Genomic DNA, 22,332 nt, shown 5'->3' on the forward strand with positions numbered 1-22,332 from the left:
TTTTATGGTCTCGTGGAGAACACTGCGCTCACGCCCACCCGCACCTGGTCCCTGCCCCTGCCTGGCCTCACCCAGCTGCTCAGAAGCGCTTCTGCACAAGCTCTCCAGGCCCCGCGGTGGGGACCTGGTAGATTTACGAGTTCGGCCTTGGCTGAGACCTTCTCCCCGTGGCTCCCAGCCACAGATCAGCCGCTCTCCCACATCCCATGCAGCCTGTGGCTGGCGTGTTGTGTGTCTTTTTCAGCCTCCACCCCGACTTGCTGAGTCACCCCTCAGCCCCTTTCCCCTGAGGCCCTGGCCAGCCCTGTGGAGGAGCCGTGGTTCGTCATTTCAGAGCCCAGGCCTCTGGCCACTCCCGGCCTGCCCAGAACCTCATTTAGTCTCACAGTGGCAACGGTGGCTCTAAGTCTACCCCATTCAGGGTCGGCCTGGCCCATCCCCTCCCGCTCTGAGGCACTGATGTTTAACAAAAAGCTGGTTCTGGGGGCGCCAGGGTGGCTCAGTGGGTTGGGCTTCTGACTTCGGCTCAGGTCATGATGTCCTGGCTTGTGAGTTTGAGCCTCGTGTGGGGCTCTGTGCTGACAGCTCAGAGCCTGGAGCCTGCTTCGGATTCTGTGTCTCCCCTCTCTCTGCCCCTCACTTGCTCGTGCTCCGTGTCTCTAAAAATGAATAAATGTTAAAAAAAATTAAAAAAAAAAAAGCTGGTTACTTCTCTGTCTGGACTTCAGGTGCCTTTGGGTTTGAAGCTATACTTGATCTGGAAAGGAAAGTTACTTTCAGTATGTGTAGACTTCTGTGATTAGTCCTTAAGTTATTTCTTCAGAGCCAGAGAGAAATTCCACTAAAACTCTAACAGATTTCTGGCACCCCGTGGCAAGACTTAAGGAGTGCCTAGGAGGGCAGCGCCTGTGGGGCACAGCTGCCTCTGGGGCAGTTGTCTGTAGCCAGATGGTAGAAATAACTCCAGAGCCAGTGAGACCTCAGGCCAAAAATCATACAAAGAACCCACTGAACCCAGGCCTATCTTGTTTGTCCTGGAGGTTGGGTTTCTAACATAATGGAAAGAGAAGGCTGTAATTGTCATCCTCTGGAAAAGATATCTGTTCTCTCTCTAAGGTCCTTCAAGGATGTAATCAGGCCCATCAATATCCTTTAGATGCAAGGTGCTGTCTGGTTCATTTCCGGTAGATAGACCTGCCTCTGGGATAAGATCGTCTCAAACTAGGCAGCTGGGACCATCTAAAAGTTTCTGTGGAAACTGGAATGCAAGCAATGTAGGTTTTTCTGGCTTAACCTGTAAGTATAAGTCATACCAAGAAAAGAGTGGAAGGTCTCGGGGCCCAGAGAGGGAGGAAATGTAGTGATGCTGGGCTGCTGGAGAGACCGTCATGCGGACAAGACTCCTAAATTCCCCGCTGCTTCTTCGCCATCAGGTAAGGGTTTGTGGAGCGATAACGACAGGTCCCCGTGTCGCCAGGATCTGGCCACGTGACCCGGCCCAGTTCTATTCACACGCACATGTCTGGCCCTAGACTTTCCCACCAGCACCCGCAGCTGCTGCCGTCCTAGGCCTTTACCTCTGCACCTGCACAGCCTTGTCACTGTCCTTGCATTCTCCGAGTGTCTGTGGGAAGCTTAGGGGAGAAAAGCGGGGCGGGGGGGGAGGGTGCCCTAATTCAACTTCCAACCCAGCCAAACCTCTTCCTCTCCCACTTCCCTTGCAGCTGCCACAGCAGGAGCCACTGAGAAGTCACCCCCCCCTCGGGTGCCCAGATGAGCACTTGCGCCCCCCTTACCCCCGCCGGTGCTTCTGAGTCCCCTCCCATTGAAGGGCCCGCAGCTTCGCCTGGTCTGCATGCTGGAACCTGCGAGCTGAACCTGAGTCCGTCTGATCCGAGGGCTGAGAGTCAGAGTGAAGACAGGCAGGGCTGGTAGAGAATCCAGGTCCCTAAGCTTGACTTGTAGTCTAGGAGAAAAGGGCAAGTGTGATACTCATTTGTCCCCGAGAGCTGGTGAGAGTGGCTTCGTTGGAAAGAGAGCGTGTGCCTCTTCAGAGACTTGGGGCCCAGCCTCCGCCTCCTTTGTTCTTTGGCTTGAGGTGGTGACTGTGGTGGAGTCGAGGCCAGAGCTCCCCAGGCCTCCAGCATAGAGACGAGATCGCATGGGCCACTTCTGCAAGACATGGGGATGGTAAGTGAGTAATACTCACTCTTACAGCCCCTTGTAGTCCTTGGCACCCCAAACATGGCCTTCCTTAGCCCCCTCCCTGAGCCCTCCCTCATCACTGCTCTGATAGTGGTCTCGGACTCACCGCCACTTATGGCCCCATGCGTTCTCCTGACCACCTGAGCCTGGTGGCCATAAGGAGCTGTTCGAGGAGAGCAAGGGCCCTGAACAGAGCCCCCCGATAGTGGGGAGGGAGGTGGATGGCAGTGTTGGCAATGGCCAGGGGCTAGGCAGTGGGGAGGGCAGAGAACTAGGGCAAGGAGAGGTTCCTCCTGGTACTGACCGGTCCCGACCTCTTCTTTTGCCCAGCCCCCCGCCCAAGTGCCTCTGGCCACACTTAATCAGTGCTGCTCTGTCTGTCTAAGCTGGGGACCTCCCAAGATCACCCATTCTTGGGGCGCCTGGGTGGCGCAGTCGGTTAAGCGTCCAACTTCAGCCAGGTCACGATCTCGCGGTCCATGAGTTCGAGCCCTGCGTCGGGCTCTGGGCTGATGGCTCAGAGCCTGGAGCCTATTTCCGATTCTGTGTCTCCCTCTCTCTCTGCCCCTCCCCCGTTCATGCTCTGTCTCTCTCTGTCCCAAAAATAAATAAATGTTGAAAAAAAAAAATTAAAAAAAAAAAAAAAGATCACCCATTCTTCCAGCAGGAGTGTGGACAACCCCCAAAACACCAGGTTACTCTGCCCTGAGGTCTCCCCTCCTCTTGGCAGCCCCTTTACCGGGGGAGTCGAAGGGGCACTGCCCCCAGCAAACTATCCTATCCCACCAAACTGCCCAAGTTCTTGACCTAAACCAGCTCTCATCTATTCTGTCTTCAACACATGTATCCATTACCTCCTACGTGCAAGGGCCTTACTTTGCTCATCGTTTTACAGCTAAGGAAGTGACTATGCCCCTGTCAGTATTTCAGAGTTGCCCCCACGTAGTCTCGAATTCTTGCATTTAAGCTATATTTGCATGGAAGAAAACAGTCTCAAGTTTTCAAGACGTTTCAGAACTGTGTTTCAGGGAGAGAGATAGTGAAAGTATCCTCTATAAAAACAAGGTGGACCCCATCACAGTGCTGTATCTATCCTGAGAGGGCAAGCATGGCCCTTCCTCTATAACAGTTACACTCTGCAAACAGCAGCTTACAGTGCCGTCCCCTTGGCCTGCCTGGTGGCTGTAAGCGTGGGCTCTGAGGTCAGACGCCTTTGGGTTCAAACTGCATTTAGCCACTTACTCTCCCTGAGATTCGATTTCCTCACTTAGAAAGTGATCCTCATTTGGTTCTTGTGCGCATTAAAAGGTAGAGATGGCCGAAGCGCTAAGCCCAGCTCCTGACATCACTTTAGCACCCAAGTGATGTTATTGCCGTTATTGCGATGGTGAGTATCGTTAATTATACTTTTTATTCATGATCTCGTTTCATGCCCCGGAAGGAGAAATAAGGCTCACGTCCTCTTCCCTTTCACATCTGATAAAACCGAGGCTCCGAAAAGGTAGGTCCTGGTCTGGGGAGGTGGTGCGTGCAGGAAGCACCCCCCAAACTCCTCCCCGACCCCAGCTTGATTGCTTCTAGAATGAGGCTTTCTCAGACCTTGTTCTCCCAGAGGGGGATCCCTCCTACGGCAGAAGTCCAGGGGACACCAAGGCGTTGTACGAAGGGGTGGTATGCCCTGGAATCTTGGGCTTTCCTGGTGCGGTTTCCTTTCCCAGGCCCCAGCCTCAGAAACCGCTCTTTTTTCTCCCCTGCCGCTAGGCACCCCAGAGTCCTGGGACTCTGTGAATCTCCCTCCTCTTGGAGGAACCGCATTTTCGTGAAGTCAGTTCCAATCACCACCCCCACTACACCCAAGGTCAGCGCAGTCCCAAGAGCCAGCCTTGGCTCCTCTCCCTCTGAGAGAGCAGGAAGCAGCTGGTCCCAGTGTCAGCTCTGCTCAGGGCCGGGGGCCTAAGTCCAGGCCATCCCAAACCCCACCCCCTGAGGCCCTGAGCTCGTGGCCTACCTTCAGAGGGTGCAGGTAGCGGAGTCCACGCAGGAAGGGTGGCCAGGCGGGGCCAGGCAACTCCCGGCCAAGTGTGCGGGTGAGGTGGGCTATGTAGCTGGCGGCCAGCACCAGCACATCCAGCTTGGAGAGCTTGGTGTCAGGGGGCACGGCGGGCAGAGCGGCCTGCAGGGCCAGGAAGGCCTGGCGCAGCGTCCTCACGCGGCTCCGCTCCCGAGCAGCGTTCTCGGGACTGGCCTCGCTCTGCAGAGAGGACCCCAGGTGAGTGGGTCTGACTGGATTCCCATCTGCCCCTGGTTTCTAAGAACGTTCTAGTGTGAGCAGCCATGCGCCGAACAGCAGAGACCCGAGGGCCTCACGCTCTCACTGTGCACTCTCAGTCCTGCCCTGCTTTATGGCTGAGGCAATGGAGAGAGGGTCTCACTTGGGGTCAGATGGCAGCTCAGAAGCTGAGAGTCCTTTACTCTTCCTAACGCTCTAGCCCTTGCTGCACCCACGGCCAAGTCTGAATCCTGCTGTCGGGGTGCCCTGGGCCCGCAGGGAGCACAGAGCCACCCCTGCTCTGCAGGGCTGATCCTTGCCCAGCCAGGTCCTGACATGAAGAGGCAGCTACAGCAGGGAAGGAAAAAGGAGCTCTCTGAGCTGCGCTCTGGGTAAGACCAGCTCGGTTATCCCAACCACCCAAGTGTGGAGCCGTGGAGTCCCGGGTGCCAGTGTCCCCCTCTTGGGAAGGGACGGTCATACCGAGTGAGGCTTTGCCAGCAGAGGTGACGCCTCAGCCCCTCCCCTCCTGCCTCCCCGCTCCCTCCACAGGGCCAGTGATTCCTTACCCTGCCGGGAGCCCTGGCCCCTCTTAAGCTGGGGGCAGCTCTGCTCCACATCTGGTCCCTCCAGTTTGTCTCTTCCCACAGGTCCTGCCTTGTCCCGCACGGGCGGCTCCTCTTCCTGCCAGTGCCTGCCGCCAGCCGCAGCTTGGCCTTTGCCGGGGTCTGCCCCACTCCTGGCATGGCTGGTGCCCTTCTGACCTCCCTCCGTGACATGCCACACCCCTGGAGGGTGGTGCTGCGGCCCCTAGGACGGGAGCACAGTGCCTGAGGGAGCCCCCGGGCTCGGGCTAACTGGGCAGGCTGGTCACCCAGCCGACCATGTCTGTATCTGAGGGAGCTGGCGCCAAGTCAGTCGCGCTTCACTCCTTGCTCTGGGAAAACCGCCCACCCGGCACAGCCCCCGCGAGAAGCCTCCTGCCTGCCTGCCTGCCTCCCACCCGGCTCCGGGGTGGGGGTACTGGATGTTGGGAGTGGCCAAGTCCTGGGAGGAGGCCCCCCCGCTCCAGAAGGCCGGAGGATGGTGGGAAGGGAGCTCCCTTCGCGGAGACTTGCCTGACCCCGCAGTAGTCTTGCGATGGTCGCCCGACTCCAGCTTTGCGGCTCAAGCCAATGGAAGGGCCCCGAACCTCCTCCTCTGCCAGAAGGGTGCCTGCACACATCCCTAAAAGGACCTTTCCTCCCCTTGCCAATGAACTTGACCTTCCAGCCCCGGGGCACTAATCCCCATCCCCCCAAGCAGGTCTCCTATTTCCAACCTAGTGCTTTTCCATCCCCTGGAATATCTTCCTCCAGCTCTGCCAGGGAAAAGCTGCCTTCGCCTGTTGGGTTATGCCCTTCGTTCGTGAAGATGTCTTCAAACCCCACAGAGCTGAGAGCCCATGTCTCCCTGTTTCATGGGTATTCGAACTGATGCGTGACCACACCCTGGCTAGTTTCCTCAAAGCTCGGTGCGTTTAGGTCACTCTGGGTCAGGCACTGCGCTAAGTACTTTATACGTATTCTCTTATTTATTTCTCAGGACAGACTTCTAAGAAAAAGAGACTCTTACATCCCCATTTTACAGATGGGAAAACCGGTATCAGGAGGTAATGCAACTCACCCAGCGTCAAACATCTAGTAAGTGACGGGGTTGGGATGAGAGCCCAGGCAGCCAGGTGGACTTGGAAGGTGGCCCCATGCCCTGTGGTGTTCTGCCTTGGGTAGGTTACGCACATGTCTTCCCATCCTAACGAGAGGTCTTTGTGGGTTTTATTTATTTATTTATTTATTTATTTATTTATTTATTGTAAGACACAGAGAGACAGAGCATGAGTGGGCAAGGGGCAGAGGGAGGAGACACAGAATCGGAAGCAGGCTCCAGGCTCTGAGCTGTCAGCACAGAGCCTGATGCGGGGCTCGAACTCACGAACCGTGTGATCATGACCTGAGCCAAAGTTGGACGCTTAACCAACTGAGCCACCCAGGCGCCCCTCTTTGTGTTTTTTTTTAAACATTATTTACTTATTTTGAGAGAGAGAGAGAGAGAGAGAGAGAGAGCGTGAGCAGGGGAGGGGCAGAGAGAGAGGGAGAGAGAGAATCCCAAGCAGACTCTGCGCTGTCAGCTGGGGAGTCCAACACGGGGCTCCATCCCACAAACTGCGAGATCATGACCTGAGCCGAGATCAAGAGTCGGATGCTTAACCGACTGAGCCACCCAGGTGCCTCTGTTTTATAATCTTAAGAGTTTATCATGAACTAGTTTCACAGGCCAAAAGGAAGTAAAAGGACCATGTACAGCCTTTCAGGAAATAGCGAGGGAACTTATAGGGGCCATGATGAGTCTAGGGTCTTGGTGGGTGTATTCCCAGGGGAGGGGCCCTTGCTTTGCAGGGGAGGGGGCCCGCATCCCCAGAGGGCTATGCCCACTGAAGTTCCTCGTCCAGGGGCGATCCCCACTGGGGGACCCATGGGAGGTCTCATGCCAGGTGGTGGGCCCATCATGCCCGGAGGGGGTGCCCCTTGGCCCATAGGTGGGGCAGGACCCCCACAGCCAGGCGGACACTGGTTTGGGTCCCCTGTAGTGCTGGCTGTATCAGCAGCTGCAGTGGCTGTCACCGTGCCTCTTCCTTGCGGGGTCACCACCTGTTGGGTGCCCCACCAGCCCCTCTGACTGGTCCAGCAAGTCCTGTAGGAACCTGGGGCCCTGGAACACCAGTTGGGATTCCTCTGACAGCAGCTCTGCCTGGACCCCCGGCAGCTCAGCAAGTGGCACTTGGGCAATGCCAGTATCTTTGGGAGGAAGTCCCTCTACTATCGTCTGAGACCAGGCTTTCCCCTCCAAAGCAGTATCTCTTCTCTTTCTGCTTACGTTGAGTTCTTTGGCTTGATCTTCCTGAACTCATCACAGTCACAGAGGACTGAATTCGAATGCTTGTTGAGTCTTGAAGGTGTGAACGAAGATACGGCCATCTTGCAGGAGACACCTCATCCTGCAGTCAATGTGCTGCGGCATCTTGCTGTTCTTGCCCACAGGCATCATAGTGACGGTTCTGATGGATCCGATTCCCGCTGGATTCCCCTCGGCACAGGCCTAGACACCGCCGGGTAACCCACTTCCCGCTGCCACTACCGGAAGTCCAATCCTATGTTTTTAAGCCCCTTCTTATGACTTGCTGCAGGATGCCCCACAGTGTGCACCCATCACATTTTGATCACCCAGAGACCCCAGCATGGACATCCAGATTGCTTCCAACTCAGCATCACCCCAAAAATGCCATCATGATACCATTGCATGTGTCCTTGTGGATCTATGCAAGATTGACAAAACAAAACAACATAGGTCTGGGACCAGAATGCTGGGTTAATCGACTAAGTGTTGCCAGAGTGCCATCATCCGGAACAGTTGCCGAGTCAGCACTGCACAGGCCCCTAGAGCCCCACTTGCTCACCACCACCTGATATTAACCAGATTCCCAGTTTTATGGTGGGAGAGCTATAAAGGGCTGCTTTAATTTGCCTTTATCTGATAACTGACAAGTTCAAGCATCCTGTGTGTGGTGCTTGGTAGAGATTGCATTTTATTTTTCTCCATATAGGGAGCCGGTGTTATTTTCTCCTTATAGGGAGACTATTATCCCAACATCATCTGCTGAACAGTCCATTCTCTCTTCCTGTTCAGTTGTAGCTCCCACTTTATTATATGATAAGTTCCCATATTCGTATAAAAGCCAATTTCTGAGTTCTCTATTCTGTCCTGCTGATCTTTTTGTCTGTGTTTGAGCTAACAGCACACTGCTTTTATTGTTCTGACTTGATAGCATGTCTTACTACTTGGAATGATAAAACTCTCCTCTTTACTCTTATTTTGGAAGGTTGATTTAGTTATTTCTGGACCCTTATTTTTCCATATAGATTTTAGAGAAAACTCATTGGGTTCCTATAAAATTCAACTGAAATTCTGATTGAGATTTTGTTGAGTAAATGAGCTAACTGGGGGAATATTGCCATCTTTATACTTTTGAGTCAATCCTTCCAAAAACATGAAATGTGTCTCATTTTATTTTATTTTTTTAATGTTTCTTTTTTGAGCCAGAGAGAGATGGAGCCTGAGTGGGGGAGGGGCAGAGAGAGGGAGACACAGAATCTGAAGCAGGCTCCAGGCTCTGAGCTGTCAGCACAGAGCCTGACGCGGGGCTCGAACTCACAGACCGCGAGATCATGACCTGAGCCGAAGTCGGACACTCAACCAACTGAGCCACCCAGGCACCCCTCTCATTTTGTTTTAAACATCTATATCCTTTATTAATTGCATAGTTTACTCCATGAATGTCTGTGTATTCTTGCTTCAGTGAAATAGCTCACAGTTTTGTTGAACTAATTAGTTCACAGTTTTTGTTGCTCTTGCAAATGCTTTTATTTTATTCTGTTTTCTAGTTGATGATGGCTGCTGTACAGAAATGCTCGTTCAAGTTTGTCTTGAATCCAGCAACCCTGCTGAGCTTTCTTATTAGTCTTAAAACTCTGTGGCTTCCATTGGCTTTTCTGGGTAGATACAAAATGACAGTTTTATTTCTTCCTCTCAATCTTTACACTTGTTACTTTTTCTTTCCCTAGAGCATTGGCTTGTGCTTCCAATACTACATTAACAGGAAATAGTGGTAACGGCACTGTTTTCTTCCCCTAACCCTCCACTGAACGTATCTAGAATTTCTCCATTAAGCATACTATTTGCTGTAGGCTTTTGATATATAACTTTTAGCAAGTTGAGAACATATCCTTCTATTCCTTGTTTGCTAAGAGGTTTTTGGTAGTTTTTTTTTTTTATTATTATAACTAGGTGTAGAACTTTATCAGATGCTTTTCCGCCGTCAGCTGAGATACAATCTTGATTTTTCTCCCTCAGTCTATGAATATGTTAAATTATTTTGTTGTATTTTCTTTTTATTATATGTTTATTTACTTTTGACAGATAGAGTGCTAGTGGGGAGGGGCAGAGAGTGAGGGGGACAGAGAATCCAAAGTAGGCTCCACGCTATCATCACAAATCCCGACATGGGGCTCAAACAAACCATGAGATCATGACCGTAGCCAAAGTCGTTGCTCAACCAACTGAGCCACCCAGGCACCCCAAATTATTTTGTTGTATTTTCTGATGACAAATCTTGCTTGAGTTCCTGTGGTAAGTCTCATCTGCTTGTGATTACTTTTTTAAAAAAATATACTTTCTGCTTTGTATAGTTAATATGTTGCTTAGAATTTTTACAGCCATCTCATAAGTGAAATGAGATTCTAATTTTCTTTTAACTGTCATTATTTGGTTTTGGTATCAAGGTTACACTAACTTCATAAAATGAGCTGGGTAGCTCTCCCTTTTCTTTTCTTTTTTTTTTTAATTTAAAAGTAAAAGTATTTTTTAAGCTTACTTATTTATTTTGAAAGAGAGCATGAGTGGGGAGGAGAGGCAGAGAGAGAGGGAGAGAGAATCTTAAGCAGGCTACATGCTCAGCACAGGGCCCAGTGGGAGGCTCGAATTCACCACCATGAGATCATGATCTGAGCTGAAACTAACAGTCGGATGTTTAGCTGCTCTTATCCTATCATCTGAAACAACTTAAAAAAAAATTTTTTTTAATGTTTATTCATTTTTGAGAGACAGGGAGAGACAGAGCATGAGTGGGAAAGGGGCAGAGAGAAGGAGACACAGAATCCGAAGCAGGTTCCAGCCTCCGAGCTGTCAGCACAGAGCCCGACGTGGGGCTCGAACTCACGAACTGTGAGATCATGACCTGAGCCAAAGTCGGACGCTCAACTGACTGAGCCACCCAGGCGCCCCTGAAACAACTTTTTACATAATATAGAAATTAACTCTTTTTTGAAGTCTGGTAAAACTTACTTGTAAAACCACTAGGACTAGTTTTGGTGAAGAGGGGAAGAAATTTTAACTTTTATTCAATTTCTTTGGCTTCTTATTGACTGATTGAAGTGCCTGTTCCTTTTCAATACGTAGTATTTTATATTTCTTTGAATTTAGCCATTTCATTAAGGAATTCTAACACTTTAATGAACAAAATGCTCTTAGAAACGTATCTCCAAGGAAATGAGAAAAAAACAAAAGTTCTATCCAGAAGAAATTTTCTTCAAAAAATCTAAGCATTCCTCAGCCCTGAGAACAGTGTAGAACTCTGAGAATGGCCAGTTTGCCCAAAAACAACACTTGGCCCACAAAATGGGCATGACCTTGGATCTCTGGTAAAACCCAAAGCTTCAGAGACTCTAACAGGCCAACAGTTCTGTGGCTGGACTGCAAGGCTAAGACTGATGTGAAACATCTCCAAGATCTGCACAGAAGACCCACACCTTCTAAGAGGCATCAGAACCGTTCCTAGGACATGAACCTTTTTGCTGTTGAAACTCAAGATCATAAGAAACTGTCATGGTACTCCTAAAGAGCAAGGTCGTCTACGGGAAGTATAGCCCCTTTGCAGTCAGAGAGCGTTCTAATCTTGAGAGAACTGCCCAGAACCTCAGGACAGAAGAACATCATCTGGAAGGATAGAGCAAAGAGATGTTTTTTAGACCTAAAAGAACTGTCTTTTATCCTCCTACATTTATGTAGCTACTCTGAAGGTATCAGACACCAACCTTCCAGAGATGAGCTAGAAGTCAACAGGGGCTCCCATCCCAAGTTCCGGAGAACAGGTTCAAAAAGCCACCCCCCAAAAAATCTATCACCACCAGGGAGCTCATTGGGCAGTCCTGAGTTTCTTGCATTCTAACCGTCTGTGAGATGAGGAGTAGCCCATGGAATGAATGGTGGGCATTTCTAGGCTTTCGGGTCAATATTCTTTCTCAGAAGACATGAAGTTGTTGCTAGGGCAGACTTCCAGAAGCTGAAATTTAATCAGGTCCATGCCAACATCAGACTTTAGGAGAACCTGTGGAAGCCCTTACCGTATGGTAAAGGGGTATGATCTCTTTCCCTCTGTAGGAACTTACCCATCAGGGAAGGAGGGAGGTCTGACTCCAAATTTTCTGAGCCTCAGCAGGACACAAAGTAGGAGGGAAGAAAAAAGCCACACTCGCAGCTATGTGGAAACAGATCTTCTTGTGCCGAGTGCCTTCTCAGAGTTAGGTGATCTGAACACCCTCAGGGAGCTCCTCCACCTGAAGACTCAGTCCTCAGAAGGACTGCAAGGTCATGGTCAGATGAACCTGGGAGTGTCAGTCTACCGCCTCAGCACTGCATCCATAGCAGGGATGCTGATGTAGAAAGGAAAACTTCCACAGTGAAAAACAGTGTCCACAAAGCCCCAAGTGGTGAACCAGGAGACAGTGAGACTGATGCACAAGGAGTGGTGCCTCCCAGGCCAGAAGGTGCAGAGGTCATTTCTAGTACTCCATCATCTTACAGGTTCCCTGGCGGGCATCAGAGAAGGCAGACTGGAACTCAACAAGCTGGTCTTCAAGGCAGTAGGGTTCTGCGTGGTGAAACTCATCTCCAGGGCACAGTTCAGGTCCGTGCTCTTCTTGGCTATCTCTGGGGCATGGTTCTACCTAGACGCACGTGTGGGTGGCTCTGTGGAGTGCAACTCTGTCATAGCCTTGTGCTTCATCTCCAGCAGCGAGGCCACGGATATAGCGAGGACAGCTTCTACCGCACGGGTCCAAGTGGGCTTTAGGGGGAATACAGGCAGCAGCTGGGCGAAGGCCCATCTTCCCTATCATGTATTCTCTTGAAGTTGGTCTGGGATATCTACTTCTTGGGTCAGACATAGGTATGGTCCCAGGAGCTAGTGTAACTCGTGGAAGTTGGGTCTCATGGCTTCTATGTTGGCGTCTAGTGCTGATGACAGGTTCTCCTCTTCCTGGATTTTGTTTCAGCACAGCACCATCAGCCCGCACTATCACCGGCTGAGGAAGAAGCCCAGGCACAGTCCCACTTGGGTGGAATTGGCTCTCACTGAGGCGTAGCGAGGAAGTGGATGCAGAGTAGGATCGTCTTCACCTCAGAACTTGAGCCCCATCTCTCAGGAGTTGTTATTTATACTTGGAACAATGACGTCTTGGATACTGGTGGAAGTCCCTTTGAAAAAGAAGTGCTTGGCAAGCTCAGGATCCTTCTGCTTGGCTGTGGGTTCAGTGGGAGGGGACAGGAAGAGCAGCCTTCTCCCTCCGCCTCTAGAACAGTCACTCATACTTCTCTTAATGCCTCAAGTATTTCTTATTTTTTAAAGAACTTTTTAAAAATATTTACTTATATTTGAGACAGAGTGTGTATGTAAGTGGTGGGTGGGGCAGAGAGAGAGGGAGACAGAGAATCCCAAGTGCAAAACCCAATGAGGGCTCTCATGAACCACGAGATCATGACCTAAACTGAGATCAAGAGTTGGATACTTAACAACTGAGCCACCCAGGCGCCCCCTTCTTTTCTTTTCTTTTCTTTTCTTTTCTTTTCTTTTCTTTTCTTTTCTTTTCTTTTCTTTCTTTTCTTTTTTTAAAGTTTATTTATTTTCGGGAGAAAGAGAGAGTCTATGAGTAGGGGAGGGGCAGAGAAAGAAGGAGAGAGAATCCCAAGCAGGCTCCACTGTCAGCGTGCAGCCCAACTCAGGGCTCAAACCAACGAACTGTGAGATAATGACCTGAGCCAAAACCAAGAGTCAGATGCTTAATGGACTGAGCCACCCAGGTGTCCCTTCTTATTTTTAAATCTCCATTATGTGTCTAGATGCTTCCCCCACCCCTTTTCTTTGTCCTGTATTTCATTTGTACCCAACTCTCTTTTTGTTCTTAGTAAGTGTTACCGGAAGTGTGCCTCACTTATCCATCTTTTCAAGGACCAGCCTTTATTCTTTAAAAAGTATTCTATATATTTTAAAAAATGTTCATTTATAAAAAATCGTGACATAACATAAAATGTACCCTTTGAACAATTTTAAGTATACAGTTCAGTGGCGTTAAGTACATCACACTGTTGTGCAAACATGACTGCCATCCACTCACACAACGTTTGTCATCTTGCAAAATTGAAATTCTAGACTCATTAAACAATAACTCCCCATTCTCCCTAATCCCAGCCCTTGGCAACTGCCATTAAACTTTCTGTGTCTATGAATTTGACTCTTCTAAGTACCTCAGATGAGTGGAATCATATGACATTTGTCCTTTTGTGACTGGCTTATTTCACTTTGTGCATCCACAAGGCTCATCCATGTTGCAAGCAGGTATCAGAATTTCCTTCCTTTTTAAAGGCTGAATAATATTCCGTTGTATGTATATATAATTGTTGTTTATCTATTCATCTGTCAATGGACACTTGGGTTGTAGAAACCTTTTAGCTACTGTGAATAATGCTGCTATGAACATGGGTCTCCAAGTATCTCTTTGAGACCCTGCTTTCAATTCTTTGGGGCACATACCCAAGAGTGGAATTTTTCGAGGAACTACTGTACTGTTTTGCGTAGTGCCTGTATCATTTTACATTCTCACCAGCAATATACGAGTGTTCCGATCTCTCCACATATTCGCCAACACTTGTTATTTTCTGTTCTGTAATTGCCACCCTGATGAGTGTGACTATATTATTTTCAAGTCTCTGTGTCATTAATTTTTAGCCTGGTCATTTTTACTTTCTTCCCTCTCATTTCTTCACTTTTGCCCTCGTGTTCATTTTTCCAACTTCTTGAGGAGAAAGCTTGGTTGGTTTATCTTAAAGTTTGTTGTGTTTTGCTAAATGATAAGAAGAACAATGGAACGAGATGACAGTCATCATAAACACATTTTTGCACCCAATAACACAGCCTCAAAAATATATCAAGCACAATGGACAGAAATGTAGGAACAGAGAAATTAATTATAGTTGATCTTAACACACCCCTTTCAGTAACTGATAGATTAAATAGAGATATATAAGCAGAGATACTGAATTATAGTTAATAAACTCAAGATATTAGATAAATCCAAAAGTAAAGGACAAACAGTGAAGATTCCTGGAGAGAGTAAAAATGGGAAGAGTGCCAAGGAGAACTTTTAAATTTTACCTGGATACTTCTGTATTGCTTGGCTTTTCTAGACTGAAATTTATTTGTGTATCATTTGTATACTTCAAAGAACAATAAGAGGCAAAAGACAAAAAAGCAATAGTGGTTCAACTGGCTGGCTCACATTTTTCCAGCACAATAGTCAACGCCTTGAGGAAATCAAAATATGTAGGGAGGGGCACCTGGCTGGCCCAGTCAGAAGAGCCTGTGGCTGCCTATCTCTGGGACATGAGTTCAAGCCCCATGTTGGGTGCGGAGATTACTTAACTAAATAAACATAAAAAATACATAGGGATTATTATCATTCCCAGGTTATAAAACTCATTTACAAAGTAGGAAATAAAAACAACGTGGGAAAATATGTGCGGTAAGTACTCAAGGAGTATATTTGGGTACCTACAAACACTTAGGGATGAAGTATGTTGCCTTGCTGAACTGCAAAAGCAACTCACAGTAGGTCAGAGCACAGGTGTGCAGGTTTCAATTCCCATCTAACAAGGCTCCTGAGTAGCCAGTTTGAAAGAATATGTCAGTCAACTTTGGAAGAGTAAGAAAAGAAGGGTCATGGAGGCAAATCCGATCACGCTCACCCCAGCACTGTTCAAAAAAGACAGAACTTTGCCCAACGTTATTTGAGTATTTCTATTGATATGAATGAAACTAACCCCCTTAGCTGGATGCTAGTAGGCAATTAATTCATTAAGTTTCTCAGCTTCCCTTGTTCAGAGACCAAGCATCAAACATCTTTCTGGCTCCCAGGCAGGTCTGTCTATATGATTTGAGGATACTGATGATGTTGAAAGCAATGAGTCAGTCCCTGCAACATATGATTTCCAATGGTAAGTCAATGATGTGGATTCGGATCACATTTTGTCTTCCCAAATACCTAGACTATAGAGAGAGACTATAGAGTGAATTATTTCCCGTCTGTGTGAACTATTTTTTAAAAGTTGGTATTCTGGTGCTTACTTTAGGCTGTTGTGTTTTAGCTGGCAATGTCAAGAGCACATTTCTCATCCTGGAAAGTAAAAAGCCAGATATAATTGTTTTCCCTGATGACACAGCATATATGCCACTTCCAGATGGCCGTATGTTCTCCACAATTTGTTTTGCTTGAATCAACTCTGGCCATTGTGATCATCAGTTTCCTTTCTCAGAGCTCACATACATTCTGTTTAATAATCCAGTTTAAAATTTTCCTCCGGGGCACCTGGGTGGCTCAGTCAGTTGAGCATCCTACTTCGGCTTAGGTCATGATCTCGCTGTTTGTGGGTTCTCGCTCCGGGTCAGGCTCAGTGTTGACAGCTTGGAGCCTGCTTCAGACTCTGTGTCTCCCTCTCTTCTCTCTGCCCCTCCCCACCGCTTGGGCACACTCTCTCTCTCAAAAATAAGTAAACGTTAGAAATTATAAAATAAAATTTTCCTAGCAAGCAACTAGAAACTGATTTGAGCTCCTAGAATTTGTCTTTTTCCCCCTTTTGAATAAATTATTTACCTATCTGCAGTTATCTGACACCTCTCTTATAATTATGATCTCTCCGGGGCGCCTGGGTGGCGCAGTCGGTTAAGCATCCGACTTCAGCCAGGTCACGATCTCGCGGTCCGTGAGTTCGAGCCCCGCGTCAAGCTCTGGGCTGATGGCTCAGAGCCTGGAGCCTATTTCCAATTCTGTGTCTCCCTCTCTCTCTGCCCCTCCCCCGTTCATGCTGTGTCTCTCTCTGTCCCAAAAATAAATAAACGTTGAAAAAAAAAATTAAAAAAAAATTATGATCTCTCCAAGAATACTCAAGGTAGTTCTGTAAACAGCCCCTTCCTACCGTATCATATGTACAACTCAAACAGAAAAGAAAGGACAAGAAAAAAGTGCAAAGGTCAAATTCTCTTAAATAATTACCAATTTACTCATTCATCCGTCCATCCTCTTAAGAAACATTTGCAAATTTCTGGAAGGGTCATGCTATATAACATTTGAAGGAAATAATACACAGTGTTCTTGCCCAGGGTTAGAAAACGGAGGGTGGGAAGAGTGCGTGGTAGATATCTACAACAGGAAATAACTAGCAAACTAAAACAAGTCCATTACAATATCACATTTCCACCTTGGATGCCAAATGCTTGGAGAACTTCTGTTCACTCAGTCCATAAAGGTTTACTAAGCACAAACCAAGTAATTAGGGTAATTAGCACAAACTAGGGGAGAGATTCATTAGTGTAAATTGAAATTACTACAGACGTTTTTTGTTTGAACAGCAATCTCCAGATTGGGGTTCTCATACCCCGAGGGGAACCTGAATATTCTCCAAGAAGACCCAAGTTCTAGTGTGACCAATTGTCCCGGTTTTTCCAGAACTGTCTTGGTTTTAGCACTAAAAGTCCCATGTTCCAGGAAGCCTCTCGATCCTTGAAGGCTGGATCTCAACTCACATATTTCCTCCTCCGTAAAACTGATGTGCCTGAGATCTTGCCTGGTTTTCCTTTCCCACCACCCATAAGTGCCCTTCTGTCACTTTATACAAGCCACGACTCTTACTCATTCCTAAATTTATCATGACTTGCCCTGGACTAAAAAAAAACCTCCAGGGGCGCCTGGGTGGCTCAGTCGGTTGGGCAGCCGACTTCGGCTCAGGTCATGATCTCGCGGTCCGTGAGTTCGAGCCCCGCGTCAGGCTCTGTGCTGACAGCTCAGAGCCTGGAGCCTGTTTCAGATTCTGTGTCTCCCTCTCTCTGACCCTCCCCCATTCATGCTTTGTCTCTCTCTGTCTCAAAAATAAATAAACATTAAAAAAAAAATTAAAAAAAAAAAACCAAAAAACCTCCGGGGCTCCTGAAAAAAAGACTATCAGAAATATTGATATGGGCAAAGCCTCCTTTAATACAGGTATCATAGGCCCTTGGAAGGGCATCTAATCTTTCAGTTGTAGATTGTGATGGTTAATTTTATGTGTTAACTTGATTGGGCCATGGGGTGCCCATATATTTAGTTAAACATTAATGTGGGTGTGTCCGTGAGGGTGTTTCTGGCTGAGATTAATGTCTGAATCGGTAGACTGAGTGAAGCAGCTTGCCTCCCTGATGTGGGTGAGCCTCATCCGATCATGGAAGGCCTGAGTAGAACAAAAGAGGCAGAATAAGGGAGAATTCACTCTCTCTGCCTGACTGTCTTCAAGCTGGGACATCAGTTTTCTCTTCCCTTTGGGCTCAGATTTGAACCGGAGCTTACACCATCTGCTCTCCTGGTTCTCAGGCCTTTGGACTTGGGGTAGCTATGCCATCGGCTCTCCTGATATCTAAATTGTAGACTGCAGACCTTCGGACTTCTCAGCCTCCATAGATACATGAACCAATTTCTTATAATATCTATCTATCTATCTATCACCGTAAATATATATAATCTATATGTCAATAAAAATAGATACCTTAAATGAAACCATTTTCTAGAGAAACACCACTAGCATATATCTATATCTATCATCTATCTAGATGTAGATAGCATCAAAAGAAAAACATGCTTAGATGTAAGTGATAGTTGCACAACCTGTGAGTAAACTAGAAAACAGCGAACTGCACACTTTAAATGGGTGGGCTGTATGGTATATGAGTTATATCTCATTAAAGCTGCTAAGAAAATAGTTATTAAACTATAGAAGTATATCCCAAATGGGGGAACCAATGTAGAGCACAAGCACTGCTCAGAAAGCAAAAGAAAATAGCAAATTGAAGGGAGAGCCTGGCCCACATAGGCTGTGTGGTTGGAGAGGACCCTGGATGTAGGAAGGGGTAGGAAGTGTAAAGTATATGGGCAGAGAGCAGGGGGAGGATTGGGGCCTGAAAGGGAGACCGAGTGCCCCAAAGAATTTTGTCTGCTTCAGTTTTGTCAAGGACCAGCCTTTGACGATCTCTGAAAGAAGGCCCTAGAGCCTTGAGGAGGAGAGTGTATTATGTCAGCACCTGACCTTTGTGACATAGGCACTAGATGCCAGGGAGAACTTCCCCCAGGGAATGGGGTTCCTGGCTCCCAATGGGGGTGGCAACGCCACCCCTTAGACAAAGCCCGGTCTTCCACGGGCTTTCACCAGCTGACCCCACTGGTATTGCTGTTTCTGGGTGTGCTCAGCCATCTCAGCCAGGACCAGGCTGAGCCAGAGGACATCAGCATTAGGGGTGACAAGGGGTCACGGAAACCAAAGTGGGCAGGAAACCAGGATGCTTGCAGAATCCTTGATTCAGGTCGAGGACAGCAAAAGCCTGTAACAGAAGACTTCCTCCTGGCTGAAGGAGCATTGAGGGCACGGCTCCAACAGAAATCTGAGTCAGAGTGAGTTTAGGGTGACAGATACTGGGGACAGAGGGGGGTGTATCCACCGTTTGGTGACTGTTCCTCTTTCTCCCAGGTTCCCTCAATTGCTGAAGTGCCTTGCGAAACAGCCTGGAGGAACCCTCATTGGTAAGAGCTCGCATCACCAGAACACCCCCAATTTCTAGTCCCATCTCAGCAGCCATCCTTAAGCCCCCTCCTCCAACTCCATTCTACCTCCCACCTCCCTCCTTCTCCTCCTCGGCTCTCACTTTCCGTGGAGCATTTTGCCAGCTCTTGTGACCCCAAAGGTGACATGGATTCAGGGTCTTAGTAAATCAGCCTTCAGAGCCAGAAATGGACCAATTCTCCCAATATCTTAGGTTCTCGTTCTTTCTCTACAGGTCCCATGGGCTGTGTTCTTCCTCCCTGGCCCACCCAGATGATTACTGCTGCCCCTCAGCTCCCAAGAGGCAGCTCTGATTCTCTATCCCCATATATCCTTCGTCAATGGCTGACTGCAAAGTGAGAGGCCAAGTTTAGATCCAAGTGCCTGCCTGAACACTCGGAGAGCCTAGTGCTACAGGGCTGGGTGTCTCCTTGTCCTCAACCAACAGCAGCACCGACACCAGGCTGGAGTCACACTGGCGCACAGAAGGCCCTGATTTCTCCGCCAGGTCTGGCCTCAGAGATACTGTCCTGATTCTGCTAGGTCTCTAATCTCTGGTCTTGAGGCCCCAGTCCCTTCTGGATTCAAGGCAATGTTGCCTCAAAACAAGGACGAGGTGCTGCCACAGAACACAGCACCCCCTGGGCGCCCCCCTCAGGGCTCCTCACAACTTGTGGACTTGCCTTCTGGCAACCTGCAGCCTCTGCCTCCCCAGCCATCGCTCCCTCCCTCTCACCCACCTTGCTCCCCTCCCCCACGGTCCCACTCTCCTGGCTCCCATTTCTACAACTCTGACTCAGGTTCTGACTTTGTCCTACATCCCTGCTCTTCCTCCCTCCCAAGTTCCCCCACTTTCTTTCATCAGAATTACCTCTCTCTCTCCCTCACACGCTCTTCCTCTCCCACCCGCCAGCTATACCCCTCCCTTCCTCCTACTTCTTCCTCCTCTCCCACTCAGCTACAGAACGACTCTCTCCCCCACTCTCACCGTCTGTCTCCTTCCAACCCAGGGTACCACCCCAGCTCCACTGTCACTTCCCCGGCCCCCAGCCTTCCTTCTCCTGGGGTCCACGGGAAGAGGCAGACATGGCCCTGGCACCAGTACAGGGACACCGGGTCCCCTGGGGTGGTGGGGGGATGCGTGGCAAGCCAGAGGGACCCTGCAGAGTTCATGGACCCAGGAGCCCTGGCCCAGGCCCTAGTGGTCCATCTGGGGCACTGCCGCATTGCACACGACCTGCGGCTACTGCTTTTGCAGCACCTGTGGCTAGGCACAACTGGCCAGGCCCCAGTTGTAGAATATCCTATATGCCTGGTGTGTCTCAAGCCCCGCAGCCCCACGTGCCCCATCCCCAGGTACAAGACCGGACCCCGGCTGCTTGCCTTCCCCCAACTACTGCCCTGTGCGCAGGGCCAGGAATCCGGACCACTCCGCCTAGGCATTGGCTTCGGCCTCCGCCTGCCTCGGGGCCAGGCCAGGGCCTTGCACCTGTTGCCAGAAAGAAGGCCAGAGGAAGTAGGTCCACAGGGCAAGGCTGCTCAGGCCCGTGGGTATCAAACCCGGGCGTCCCAGGCCCCAGCAGCTCACGTACCGGTGGCTCAGGCGCGGGCAGATCCAGCCCGGGGCCCACCCTCCCCCACCAGGAGCCTCAGATCTACACACTCTATGCGCTTTTCAGGGCCTTTACCGCAGGCACCAAAACAGGCCACTGTCTCCCTGAAGCCCAGGCCGTCCTCTGCCCGAAAGAGTCCTGCCTCTTCAGAGCCCATTCTCCAAAAGTCGCCACTCTAGTTCCAGAGACAAGGAGGCTCCCTGGAGTACCTCCTCTGAACCCCACTGCCCCCACCAGGCTCCAGAACTCAGGGAGCCCCCGAGACTCCCTGAAGGGCTGGCTGGCCGGAGGTCAGGTGTGTTCTCCAGCCTTGAACCCTGGGAGCCCCTTATGGAGTCTGCTCTCTCCTGGCTGAAGAGGACGAAGGGCACCTGAGACCCCATTCGGCCTTCAGTGTATCCAATAAAGCCTGACCCTGCAGAACTTGTGTTTGCGTCCTGCACAGCAGACACAGTGGGTAGCTGAACCTACAGGGGGCCACAGCTAAAGAAGGGGAGGGGGAGAGTCAAAGGAACCAGAGCGGCCGGGGAGAGTTGTTACCATATATCTGAGGATGGCATGGGATCCATAAGGCATGAGCACCTGAGATATTCAGAGGGCTCTGCAAGGCTCTTCACACGTTTAGTTCAGTTTGGTGGCACAGATAATGGCATCCCCAAAGATGAAGCCGTGGGCCCCTTCCTCGGAGTGCACATTAGTGTTGCAGGATTTTTTACCTCCATACCTGGGATTCATTGTCTCGCCGCTTCAAAGAATGAAGAGGTGGACACAAAATGAGTAGCAGGTAAAAGTGTATTAGAATTTAAGATCAGAAAGAAGAACAGTATGAAAGCTCTCTTTACAGAGAGGGGCCATTCGAAAGTGAATGTCCGTGCACTATAGGCAAGGGTCTTTCTTTTATAAGGTTCTGGTCGCTGCCCCCCACCCCCCCTCCACACACACCCATTCCCTCCCCCCTTGTTCCTTCTCAGGTTTTACCCTTATTGGCTTGATAGCTCTAGGTGCTGGGTTGTCCATTCCTGATTGGCTTGTTTCCACTGTATGAGGTGTGGTCTGTGGCCGTACCATTCCTTGTGGGCCATACATTTTATGGTCTACTTATTTTTAATCGGGTCTTTTGTCAAATTCCTGAGGGAAACCTGAGGGGGAGTAGATGGTGTCTGTTACATCCCTTTTTTGAAAATTATTTATTTTTTAATTTACATCAAAGTTAGTTAGCATATGGTGCAACAATGATTTCAGGAGTAGGTTCCTTAACACCCCTTAGTCATTTAACCCACCTCCCCACCACAACCCCTCCAGCAACGCTCTGTTTGTTCTATATATTTAAGAGTCTCTTACGTTTTGTCCCCCTCCCTGTTTCTATATTATTGTTTGCTTCCCTTCCCTTATGTTCATCTGTTTTGTATCTTAAAGTCCTCATATGAGCGAAGTCATGATATTTGTCTGTCTCCAACTAATTTCGCTTAGTATAATACCCTCTAGTTCTATCCACATAGTTGTAAATGGCAAGATTTCATTCTTTTTGATTGCCGAGTAATACTCCATTGTATTACACCATACCACATCTTCTTTATCCATTCATCAGTCGATGGACATTTGGGCTCTTTCCATACTTTGGTTATTGTTGATAGTGCTGCTATAAACATGGGGGTGCAAGTGTCCCTTTGAAACAGCACACCTGTATCCTTTGGATAAATA

At 49.0% G+C, this 22,332-nt stretch overlaps 2 protein-coding genes and 1 pseudogene across 11 annotated transcripts; 1 reads left to right on the forward strand and 2 right to left on the reverse strand.

Moving 5' to 3' along the window:
• Window positions 1-695: 695 nt before the first annotated feature.
• On the reverse strand, window positions 696-5,561 carry TCF23 (transcription factor 23). Its single transcript, XM_045447412.1, has 3 exons — window positions 5,044-5,561; window positions 4,214-4,456; window positions 696-2,172 (listed from the first exon to the last, which is right to left on the reverse strand). Exons 1-3 carry the CDS (start codon window positions 5,251-5,253, stop codon window positions 1,993-1,995), a joined length of 633 nt encoding a protein of 210 aa, XP_045303368.1. The 5' UTR covers window positions 5,254-5,561; the 3' UTR covers window positions 696-1,992.
• Window positions 1,326-21,054, forward strand: PRR30 (proline rich 30). Of its 10 annotated transcripts, none has more exons than XM_045447404.1 (7): window positions 1,326-1,433; window positions 2,099-2,190; window positions 3,647-3,706; window positions 4,695-4,866; window positions 6,059-6,156; window positions 18,947-18,999; window positions 19,254-21,054. In XM_045447404.1, exon 7 carries the CDS (start codon window positions 19,611-19,613, stop codon window positions 20,808-20,810), a length of 1,200 nt encoding a protein of 399 aa, XP_045303360.1. In that variant the 5' UTR covers window positions 1,326-1,433; window positions 2,099-2,190; window positions 3,647-3,706; window positions 4,695-4,866; window positions 6,059-6,156; window positions 18,947-18,999; window positions 19,254-19,610; the 3' UTR covers window positions 20,811-21,054. The 10 variants fall into 10 exon arrangements, 9 of the variants coding, with proteins under 9 accessions (XP_045303360.1, XP_045303361.1, XP_045303359.1 ...); XM_045447405.1 differs by lacking the exon at window positions 4,695-4,866 and adding an exon at window positions 15,268-15,394; XM_045447403.1 differs by lacking the exon at window positions 4,695-4,866.
• Window positions 6,861-7,555, reverse strand: LOC123581357 (annotated as a pseudogene).
• Window positions 21,055-22,332: the final 1,278 nt, after the last annotated feature.

Source organism: Leopardus geoffroyi, chromosome A3, assembly GCF_018350155.1.
Source record: "Leopardus geoffroyi isolate Oge1 chromosome A3, O.geoffroyi_Oge1_pat1.0, whole genome shotgun sequence".
Classification (NCBI taxonomy): domain Eukaryota; kingdom Metazoa; phylum Chordata; class Mammalia; order Carnivora; family Felidae; genus Leopardus; species Leopardus geoffroyi.